At 41.5% G+C, this 12350-nt stretch overlaps 1 protein-coding gene across 1 annotated transcript in view; it reads right to left on the bottom strand.

Annotated features, from left to right (window-relative positions):
- The window catches only part of LOC308143842 (calsyntenin-2-like), a gene marked incomplete at both ends in the record, with an annotated part of 310321 nt that overhangs the window by 116813 nt on the left and 181158 nt on the right, over nt 1-12350 (bottom strand). Inside the window, one exon of the mRNA XM_080514768.1 lies at nt 9076-9271. Within this exon, the coding sequence (XP_080370894.1) occupies nt 9076-9271 (196 nt within the window). The remainder of the gene's footprint in view (nt 1-9075; nt 9272-12350) is intronic.

The following is a 12350-nucleotide window of genomic DNA, read 5'->3' as shown; positions in this document are numbered from 1 at the left end:
AGACTTAAATGTTTAAGCAAGCCATATTGATTATAGATGTGTTATTGTCAAGATTCTCAAATAATGATATAATGGAGGATGGAGGATTCATTACTAAACAAACTAAGCTTCATCAGTATGGAGCGCTACTTTAAGACAATTTGGCATTGATGTGATTTCAATGCTGCCAAACAAAGTTTACATGACAAAGTGCAATGTTTTTGCGTTTTCGTCTCAGAAAAGATTTGCTTTTACACAGCAACATTTTGAAAACAATGTCCGTTTACTTGAAAACAGCAGTAACGCTGACAATCATGTAATTTTCATGTCCAGCCACTAGTTGGTGCTGTTGGTTGTTTTGGTTATAAAAGACAACAGAGTTGGACTGCCGTTACAGAGACTTTCAACTCTAAAACTAGTACTATGAGAGTATTGACTGGGAGTCATGGCATTCTGAAGGCTACCATTTTTATTATACCTCTTGTTGTGCATGTGCAGAAAAACTATTTACTACTTTCAAAAAGGTGCATTTTCAGTTGATCTGCTGTCATGTAAAGTTTTCCATTTTCACTTGGAAACATTGTTGCATAAACGGGTCCTCAATTAGTCTGATTAACAAAAATAATATCCATCATTATGAGCTTGCAGTCTCAGATTGATAACATGGTGCTTATTAGCTGTGGATGCTGCAGAATAAATGATATTCACCTGTAATGGTGCAGCAGACGAATATGATGGAATAGGCAAGAGCAGCAGTGGGTGGGTGCACGATCAGAGCATGTATAAAGTGAGGAATGCAGCTGCAGCCCACACTTTGTGTATTATGAGACATGTAAAGTTATTTCGAAACTTTGGTGGAACAGATTTGACTGTTGCGGTGTGCCATAGTTAAACTCATAAGTGGGAGACCTGGGATCTTGTCTAAAACTTCCTCATACCACCTGTCGACACAAACAAACGCTTGGGTCTCTGAGCTACGTCACTGCTGCTGCTTGAGTCACTAAAACTTCCACTAGGATGGTAAATTTTCTGACAGATGCAAAAATTGTTTACCATGTTCACATCCACTAAGTTTTATTTCACACAATGAAAATTAGGAGGATTTGCCACTGCAACCGGCTGCACTGCGAAACGTCAGAGCAGAGTGGATTTCAAAAAATGTAAATATCATTAGGAGTTTAAAATGAATAGTAGTCTAAGCAGTGGGGAAGCATTCAATTGCCAGGTGTGATTTCAGCCCAGCTAAATCACATGCAGATACAATCAGATGGCAGCTGAATATTAAAGCCAGGTGATGCATGTTAATGTTGGGTTAGCATTGTTCTCAGCTTATTGCATATTCTTCTGTTCTCAATATTTATCAGTGCTCAACAATATACAACTTCTCAAACAGAGTCATTATTGACTTCCTCACACACGCACGCACACACACACGCGCACACAAAGGGAAGGACTCAATTAATCTCTGTCAAGAATTAGCCGAGAGGTTGAATCATCAATTTCCTCATGTAAGACACAGATGGCAATAAACAATCTAAACTATACCAGTGAGATCAAACACGCAACACAGGTTTAGACACTCATCGATATGCAAGGAAATCCAACTTCCACACCGGCTACAACCCCCAGGCATTACTGAATGACTCCATCGAGGCTGGTGCAGTCTGAGTACAAGGTGATTACAATGCACAGCGCTGCCGTGTTGTTTTCAGATACATGAGTAGATCTCGATGCAACACGTCGGAACACAGCAGATCAAACCATTGATTGATGGCTCGGACTAGCATACCACAGCACAGATGAATATAAAGAGGCTGATTTGAAGCTGTAATATTTACCTCTGTGAGCATTACTGCACAAATCACTGGCTGAGTGTCCGTTTGCTGTGCTGTGCCGACAGACAACCAAGCATCTGCCGATGTGCAGCGACGCCTGATTGTGGTTTGAATCTGGATGGGAGCGGGTGTCACTTTCTTTTGTCTGGTAAGTGAAGCAGACAAGCACAGATGGTGCAGTTCCTGGTGGTGCATATTCATAATTGAAACATGGAGAATATACTCTCCCATTACATTGTGTTAGCTGAAGACAAACAACATATTCTTACCACTACAGTAGATGTGTGTTTTCTTTCACGTCTTTCTCGCTCTCTCTCTTTTTTTTTGGCTTGCCAGAAATAATAGTCACGAGAACTAACAGGTTTTGACAGAATGAGGTTTCACTCACATTAGCATCAACTGTGACAAGCATGGAGTTAAGATTCTTGGAAGAATAAAGAGCATAGGCATTGACAGGGTACGATGTGTGTGGAGGCTCCCCTGGTCCTCTCGGTGCAGAAATGTATCGTGACAGCTTATGCTAAAGACACACAACTTTTGGCCCACTTCTCGGGACACACAAGAAAGTGTTTTGGGTTTTTTTGTCTCGTTAATGCTGAGAGTGCTTTTCGTTGCTTTGTCAGTGAGTACAAGTGTGAGTGTATGCAAGTTAAGATGCAAAATCAGCCATGTGTTGGTGTTTGTCTTATTTATATGTAAATGTAGGTATATCAGTGTGTTTGACACATCAGTTTTAGTGTGTGCGTGTGTGCATGCGTGGCTTGTCCTTCAGCTAGCTGTTGGGTGGAGTAATCAGCTTCTCCAAACTGCAGCCGAGCCACAACATACAGGCCTCTAAGATTTGCTAATGATGACTTTAATAACCGCCGCGCTGCCAAGTCCAGTATGTGTAAGAGTGGATGCAGGGCAATTGGTAAGCACGAGAAAGCATCTGTGTCTAAACTGCATATAAATGTTCTCTCGAACACACACACACACACACACACACACACACACACACACACACACACACACACACACACACACACACACACACACACACACACACACACACACACACACACACACACACACACACACACACACACACACACACACACACACACACACACACACACACACACACACACACACACACACACACACACACACACACAGGATTTCCCCTAACTCTACAAATGTGTTACCACCCTCTCATAACAGCCTCTAAGCACTTAACCCTAAGACTAGTGCTAAATACACGTGGCACATGTCGGTCTGATTCATGGGAAGAATTATGAGTAGGACGCTCTTTGTTATGCAGTGAGATATCTCCTATGCCTAATTACTCTGTAGGAACAACTGGGCTCTACAAAGAGGAAGGTGTGCAGGGAAAAGAAAAGGTCCAAACATTACACAGAAATTTCTCATCCTCGCATGCTAATTAGAGAGGATACTCAGTTGTATTTTAGCTGCATCCATCCCAAAGGTCCAATGTTTGGCTACATCGCTGGGTTTTAACAATGTTTCTGTTTCAAAGACAACAAACAACAAAAGATAAGATTTCTGTGTTACCACAAAGGATGCAGTTTTTTGGCCCGTTTGCTGAGGCATTGAAGATTTCACATATCTTGGAAGCTTTATACTGTAACGGAGCCCATAAAGACGTCAAGGCCCACCCCAACAAAGCCAGAAGTGCGTTCAGTCGACTCCATAACATCTGCAAGTCTGAACAACACGGCTTGTTGTGGAAAGTGGAGCGAGCCGACACCTATGAGAGAGGCGTGGTGGGAGGCGAGGGGGTGCTCAGGGCCAGCGACAGAGAGGATTTGGAACAGTTTTGGTGAGTTTTAAATTCAAATCAGGATTGTCAAACACAACACTTGTAGGCAAACAACTGAGGCAATAAGAAAATTAAAAAAATAGATAAAAAAGAAAACATTATCTTTACTTTTTAAGCAATTTTCTTAAGAGTCACGGACACAACACAACATTTTGCTGTCAAACTAGACCCAAAGCCAGCAATTCCAAAACACGCGTAATACAGCAGCTTTTGGATACGTTTTTTTGCACACTTCACTATATCGTGCACTAGAGGTTTCATAAAAATAGGCTTTATGTAGTCATTTTCTATAGTAACTATTAGGTTTTGCCATGGATGGATGGATGCTCTGCACCACAAAAAAGACAAACTTTGAAATTAAACAGTTATTATGGCACTATTTAACCATCCCAGCCCACTCTAGATGAAATAATGCTGTGTGGCCCCTGAACTAAAATGAGCTTGACACCCATTTTAAAGACTCTGACTTGGTGTGAGTGTTTGTGTCCAGCAGTGCTTGGATAATCAGAGAATTCAGAGGGGGGTCTGAAGGCCTCATTGAGGAAATCAAGGGGGTCTCAGGAAAAAAAGGTACCGACCCAGCACTTTAAAATATGGATTAAAATCCAATTTATTTCTCTCAGGACATCATGGCTGTTTATTCAAAGTAATCTTAAACCAAAGCTGATGTTAAAAAATATATTTTTTTTTATCTCACACAAGCAGCTTATTTCCTAAATTGAGAATACAAACAAGAAAAGATCTCACTGATACTTCTGGAGCATTTCATTTTTTTAAATACTCAGTCTTGTGCATTTGGACCTAATGAAACGCGCTCAGGGAGAGGGGGAAAAAAGGAATTTACAACTATCGTTTGATTCTGTTAAGCCAACTCATGACCACGTGAACAAGGTCAACTGAGGATTCCCTCTGAACAAGAGGCAGGATTAGTCAAAGAAAAGAAAAATACTTCTTTTGCATATTTTGTCAGTGGTAACCTTGAGCCGTTTTAATATCAGCAGCAACTTTTTGCAGTTCCCATGAATGTGATCTTTACTAAAGACTCTTGGTGTTTTCTTTGCTAATGACGTTGGAGTTTAGTCAGGTCAAATTAAGACATTTCCTGCACATTGGGTCCCTGACATCAGTTATATTTTTTCATTAGTGCAGGGGCTGATTCACTTCTGTGTTAAATCAATGGACACAAAATGGACATTTATCACATTTATTGCTCTTTACAACAAAGGGCTGGGAACACTTTGCAGTTCGGTACAAATCATTTGGCAGAGGTCAGCCACTCAGAATTGTACCTTAATTTGTGTTTCATTTAAAGCTGACCAGAGCAGAAACAGCCTCAAGGAGTTTGAGGTGAATTTATTCGAGCCTCACACTTTGCTGACAAGTGACAAAAGCTGCCACAGGCAGCCATGCAAAAAACAAAAAAAGGAAAAAAAAAAAATCAAAAGGGCAGCATTTGTGAAGCAGTGTGATTCAGTGTGCTGTGATTCATAAAAGGGTGCTCATTAATGTCGGTCTTTGGAAAGTAGTGTGTTGTTCTTACAAAGTCACCATAAGCTGAAGAAAGAAACACTTTGATTGACTGTAGTCGCATTGCTATATTATTAAGAATAAAAAAACCAACACAATATGTGCACAATAAAGTCAACATAACAGACTGGTTTGTACAGCCAGGCGCAAGAAGAGCATCCATTTGTGAGTGCAGAGGCAGCCTGACAAAATATTCAAAGACTTTAGTCAGAATCGGAGACAGAGGGAAGGACAAAGTCAGAAAGCTGAGCTGCAGCCAGCCTGTGGGGGAAAAAAAAAAAAAGAACACGACAGATAGAAGTAGGACAGCAGCTACTGGTAAGCAGAGCAGGAAGGGATAGAGGACTGAGAGAGGAGTTTTAACTCATCCCACGTCACTCCTGATCCTCTCCCCTGTCCTCTTTAGAAGCTAATTTTCTTGACTGCCTTCCTTCTCGGCTGTTGACGTGTCATGTGTAATTTGAGCACAGCCCCAGGCAGAGATTCTTCTTCTTTCCTGTTCGCTTCTTTATAAATTGTAGCGAGCATGACATGGCGACTGCCCAGCCTCATCCACCGAGTGTAGAGAGCAAAAGGACAGGTCGTTTTCCCCAAATTCACTTCCCCTCCAGCAGCCGGCTCGTCGACGGCGGCCAGAGTGCGCCTGTGTCACAGCAGGCCAGTGAGTTACGGCGATCGGAACTCATAGTTTGACATGACACAACACCTCACATCCTAAAAAGGCCTGTATGTCAACCTTTTGTTATCCGGCAAATCACCAATCGACGTGTCAATTAAGATCCTGGTTGGGCATCTCAGCTTGTTAAATTAAAAACTGTCTCTCCTTCTGGGTGGAACACCTGACCCAACAAAGAACATTTCTGCCATAAATAGTTCACCTGTTTATTACCTTGTGACATGCAAAACACTGCATACCAGAGTTAATTAAATGTACATTCTGCTCCTAATGGTTGTAAAATGTCATTAAGGCAAATGACTATGAGGTACAAATGCACCTTGAAGTGACCTTTGACCAAACAGATACATATATAGATATAAAACAGTCGTAAATTATTGCAAAACAACCAAAAAAGCATCTTAAAATTAGATATATTTACGTTGAATCTTTTACAATTATCAGACAATGTGTTGCTGCCAAGATTGCATAATGTAAAAGAGATTGCTCCACATTAACTGCTGCGCAAACATGTATCTTCATGATGAAAACAAGCTGAACAAAACGCTGCATTTTGACTTTGTGGTTGGTGGATGTGTGGTATGAGATGGTGGAAAGGAGCTGGGAGTTGGGGGTGGGGGATGATATTGCAGTATAGAGAGGATAAAGGTAGGTGTCCTCGCTCAGAGCAATTTTCAAACAGAGGCGGCTTTCAACAGAGTCTGAAGTGTGACAAATTGTTTTTATCACTTGACCTCTTAAAGTGTAGTCCACTGGTGTTTGCGGAGGTGAGGGTGGGTGTTGCTCTCGTGGTAGTGGCAGACCAAGGCGAGAACGGGAGCTGAAAACTAATTTGAGTTTTATTTGACTGCTATTTATCAGGAAAGGACAACAAGAGTTGTTTTGCTCTGTGGCTCAAACATGTGAAAAATCTCAAAACATTTTTCATAATCTATGTTTATTGTTCATATGTCGAAAAGATCCAGACACAAAAGCAATGAAATTCAAAATTCATAGCTTTGACATTTATGTAGCGCTGAGAACCACTATAATGTATCTTCAACTTTCAGGAGTTGATACATTTCTTAATATATTTAAAATACCTCTAACTTCTACTTCATTCTCACAGCCTTAAATTTAATGAGCGACTTATTTGAGCTCGTTCCCCCTGTGATTCACTTCTTGGGCTCCACGCAGTCTGCCCCATCATTCTTGCCTGCGGTTGTTGGTGCTGCAGCCTGAGAGCGAGACTGCGGGCAACTCCACTCTCTCCGCACACGCAGTTAATATTGCTCATGAAGGATGAAATAAGTGTGCATTTATCAAGTCTGAAAGGGATGGAGCTTTTTTATGGCAAGTGAGTGCCGACAATGAAGGTCGTAGCGAAGAAGACTAAAAACTGTCAATTCAAAACATGCATACAATACAATACACACAACAAGGTTAGTGTTTATTGTGTGTTGTTCTCTGCACATATGTCTGTGGTTTGAGAAAAAAAAAAACAATCAAAGTGACCCACGAGTGGCCCAACTTGAAAACTACTGTTTTCAGCATTTCTGCATTTTCCTTGTACATTTCAGCAACAAAAATGCAAAAATGCAAAAATGTACTTTTAACAAAAACAGATGAGTTGTGTATTGAGTAGTATGCTGTCATGACAAGAGCCTGTTAAGGAGACAAAATGTTGAAATGTTCCTGTTCATCAAAAGGCTGTCTGGGAAAACAGCTGGAACATTAAACAAAAAAATAATTCCAAATGCAAATTTAACCCTAACTTTTTTTTAATTCTACCTACATATGATCACTAAAACACAGAGTCTAAACAAATGCCTAAGCAATGCACACACAGCCAATAACCCCCGAGTGTGGAGCAGAGCAACACTGGGGCAAACATTTAGGAATGTGGGTGGAGTCAAACGTTTGCGGCATTTAGGGTCCGGAGAGTGAAACGGAGAGAGATTAATTTAACGTATTTAGGCCTCTGCATACTCTTATAAGAACCCATAAGAAGAAGAAAAGTTGGTCTGTGACGTCAGCCAGCTGCCGAAAAAAAATTTCTTTGAACAAAATGCCAGATTTGCTATTTTGTTCAATATCAGCACAAACCAAGTTAAATTTACAATCAAATCAACTAGAAAAATCCCATTGTTTGCCGGCAGTCTGTTTTTGTGTTTTCATTATTGTTCAGTACACACAAGTGCTATACGAGCGTATCACTGATTCACACACACACAACAACCCAATTTATGCTGAATTCTGGTTGTCCAATGAGGAATATGTCAAGTGTTGTTCAAACTAATATATAGCTGTTGAAAAAGGACCTTTGGTAAGCCCTCATCCGCCCACCACCACACAGCTTCTTTCCAATATATTCAGTAACATTCATGCATGGAGTGATTGAGCAAATAGCTATTCCCATAATCACTGGAAACTTGAATGGTGTTTAGTCTAAATCAGTGTTTTTCAACCTTTTTTGAGCCAAGGCACACTTCTTTCTTTGGAAAAATCTCGAGGCACACCACCACCGGAAAATGTTAAAATTGTAAACTATGTAGCTTCTATTAACAATATAAAGTCATCCTCATCAATGCTTTATCAACAGGAATCAAATAAATATAGAAAAAAGTATTTCCCAATTTCTTTTTTAAATTTTTACTCACTCAGTGTGAAACCTGGACCTGATGGATGAACACAGAGCTGAGATCCTGGCAGGAATAGAAGACAGACAAACACGAACATGTCTTGTTCGGAGTTCGAATCCTCCCTTTTCAAAAACTTCTCCATCACTGCCACTGACACAGTACTTTGATACAAGATGGGAGCAGCCGCAAGTGGTGGTGATTAACCAGACTGACGTCTGATAAGTTTCAATTTCAACGGAAAAGTTCTGTGCTGCCATCTATTGGCGAAGAGTATTTATACATGATTATTCTGCACACACTGCTCTCACAGCTGACAACGGCTGTGAGAGCAAATGTTTTTTAGAAAAAAATTTGAAATTGGATCATTTCCCACGGCACACCTGACTATATCTCGTGGAACACCAGTGTGCCGTGGCACAGTGGTTGAAAAACACTGGTCTAAATGAGTGATAATTTATTTATTTGTGGCCTTAGATAATGCAGTCTAAGTAGTTTTACATGAATAATGAAAAAAGTTGTGTACTTGATTGCCTTTTGTGTGACAGTTTAACCAGAAAATATGTGTTTGAGTAGTTATAAACCCTGTTTTTATAAACCTGAGTCTGTTTCACTTACTTGTGGGACTTCTTGCCCTCCACCCCCCCAGGGCCTGAACCGCAGTCATGTGCTTGGATGATGAAGGTGTACTCCTTTTGCAGCTCGCAGTCCACCAGGCCACGAGCCCTCAGCTGGCCCACACCGGAGGTACCGTTCAGCACCACCGCCTCAAATGGAGCCTCCAGCCCATGGATGTTGAATGCACATATCTCCCCTTGAGAGCAGCAAGAGCAGATAGAAACAAAGATGATCTCCATGTTAATCACAGTTGGTCAGGTTAAGTGGTGGATATAATTAAATCAGGCTTCCAGCTATGCTATATATTCATATACTCTTGTTGCAGTCGGTCTACACCTAGCACCTGTCAGCTTACATGCCTTCCTGTCGGTTTCGTCACAAAAAAAATATTTAGCAGTGAGAAAGCTTAAGCCTCTTTAATATTATATGCAGATGGTATTCCTACCCTTCGTGCAACAGGGAGGCATCCAAATTTATTTTAACCGAAAACAACTAGCCGTGAAACAGATGGTGGACTGTTCTTCAACCTCCTGGAGTCAAGTCTGGAGCTTGAACCGACACAAGGACTGTGAAAAATACTACAAGACACCACACAACAACCAACCTGTCAATGACTCCATTTTCACCCCACGTCTTGAGACACACCGGACAAAATATCTTGAATGTCAAGCATTCCTTCAACAAACTAAATCATCACTGCACTACATGAGGTGTTGCTTGAGTTGTTGGTGAAGGGATAATGGTCTACCTTTCTTTCAAGAGAAAAAAAAAAATTCTGTTTCTAAAAACGTGACAGCTTAGCTAGGTTTAAGGCTCATTTATGCTCTAAGCAGGCAGGAAAAGCAATGCGTGCTCTTCAAACAGTGTAAATGTCACTGCCTTTGCACTCCCATGTGTCCATTACTTTAGGATTGAGTGTTTGGCAAAAAACTAATTTGAGACATGAGGAAGGAACAAAGAACGCTGGACGTTTTGACATCGGGTACGACGACAGTCTCGCACAGACACATGGTGGCGAGAGGAGATAAAATACAGTACATGTGGAGGTAAGGAGACACATGTGGAACACTTCAGAAAATTTGAAATATGGAGGGAGGGCACACAGAAAGGACAAACGGGACAAATAAGATGAGAGAGACCACTGGTGAGCACAAAATAAAAGAGGAAGTACAATATTATACAGATGAGACCAAGACACACCGGGAGTACTGACAGTCCTGGGTTATCCAGAGTGTGTGCTCAAACTACCTCCACTTCCTTCTGCGTATTTGATGTGCTATTGTTTGAATAGCAAAATCCCCTATATCGTCATTCTGCATTACACAAGATTATCAGATCCCAAGGGTATAACACAAGTTGTGGTTAACAAACAGCAGGACCCTGTCTGTAATGTCTTAGGTTTGTTTCCACCTTGAAAATGCTGATGTTTATTTGTGGTTTTGTTTGGAAGTAGATACAAATGCATTCTGTGTGGAAATCCTGGTCCAGACTTTATCCTTCCTTTGCCAGGTTCCTGCTTTGCTGTCATCATTATTACTATGGCCACTAGAGGCTGTCATGAAATCTTCTTGAATCTTATCTTCTGGTTCCCCTGGGTGCAGTTTGAACCTACTACACATCGACTAATAAACCTCAATAATAGCCATGCAAATGAGCAAAAAAGACTTCAATTTGCAGTTTTTAATCTAATGCAAAACAGTTTATGTTGACTTTATGGAATGAAAAGCCTACTCTTCTTAACGTATCTCCCCCCTCAAGCAGCTCTGGGGGTTGGCACTAGATTTCAATTAAATACTTGTTATTTCTGGAAGGCAGCCTAGTCAAAGGAAATCATAGAACAGAGGTTTGCTGTATGTAAGCTGGACCAAAGCTTGGATGGAAGAAAAAAGAAAAAAGAAAAAGGCAATGCGGTCACCTTGCTTACTTCTTATTGCCCTTTTAGTGCTACCCATGGCATATGGAAACTCAGTCAACATGTAGACAGACACAAGGAGAAAAATTGACTGGCACTTTATAAGTAAATCAATCTCACAGTTGCACCGGTGCGCGTTTCTGCCTACTGCTTAATTGTTCTTGTGAAAAACACCAAGGACAGTCCCTGCTGTTTGCCCACCCAACATGTGGACACTCAGTACCAAACACCAGAAAAAGCAGCATAACAGCACAATTGAGTTACGCAGGGCTCAAATAAAAACTCAGGCAGCTCAAAGTCACCCTTGTGGAGATGTACAGATGGAGAAAATCCCTTTAAATCCACAGTGAGCAGCTGACAAAAGCAAAACAAAGAAGTCGAGAGATGGTTGTCATTTATTAGCAGCAATGTGTGAGAAGTGGCCCATTTCTGGAGTTGGTGATGATCATTTAACTTCATTGCTTTTTTTGGGGGGGGTTGGAATCCTCTTCGCTTCCAGAGGTGGGACTGTGGGAAGTCACTTAACACCACAGGCTCACAGTCTGACCTGTGATGGCTAATTGCACTAATATCACTTAAACTAACAGCGAAAGACTAAATTGAATTCCCAAGCAGCTTTGTGGTGTGCGTTTGCTTCTGGCACTTTATTCTTTTCTCGCCCTTTTCCCTCTCGTTTCATCCTGTTTCTCTCGTAATCCCCCACCTTCACACACTATCCCTTCCTGCCCTATTGGGGCAGGAGGCTCTGAAATGACAATTTGCCCACAGAAGAGCTATAGGCAAAATGATGATGAAGAGAGAGAAGGAAAGAGAGAAATGATAGAACTGCGAGGAGGAGCAGTGTACTCACTGTGGAAAAACTCCCCCATTTCCCCCCCTCCTCTGTATTGCCTGAACAATGACTTATCAGAGTTAAATGGGCCCTCCCCACCCTACAGAGGAGCTCGGCTCACCGACGCGAGCAAAATCATGAAAATGGCATTGAGCAAACGGTGTGCGACGGGAAGTGACAGAAGATGCAACAGTCGCGTTGTGAGGTTTCTCTCAATAGTGCAGCGCGACACAAAACAGGCAAAATGGAAAATCCATCACCACCGGAGCAGGAAATACATCCAATATGCATAGGCAAGTGCACAAGCTTCTCATCAGGGTGAATGTGCTGTAGATATGCTGATGGAACATGCTCCCAATTGAGGCCGGGTTGCAATACGGCAGCCTTTCTGTGATTTAATTGTAGTTGATGTGGGAGAAAGAGAAAGAGGAAGCCAAGGTGACCAGCAAAAAAAAGCTGCCGCCTCCTTCCCCAAGACTAAAAACGAACACTCAACTGACTCAGGGCACTAACGGACCTGTCACATTTGGT

Source organism: Blennius ocellaris, assembly GCF_963422515.1.
Source record: "Blennius ocellaris genome assembly, chromosome: 2".
NCBI classification, from domain to species: Eukaryota; Metazoa; Chordata; class Actinopteri; order Blenniiformes; family Blenniidae; genus Blennius; species Blennius ocellaris.
The sequence above is the reverse complement of the archived record's forward strand: the minus strand, read 5'-3'. Positions and strand labels throughout refer to the sequence as shown.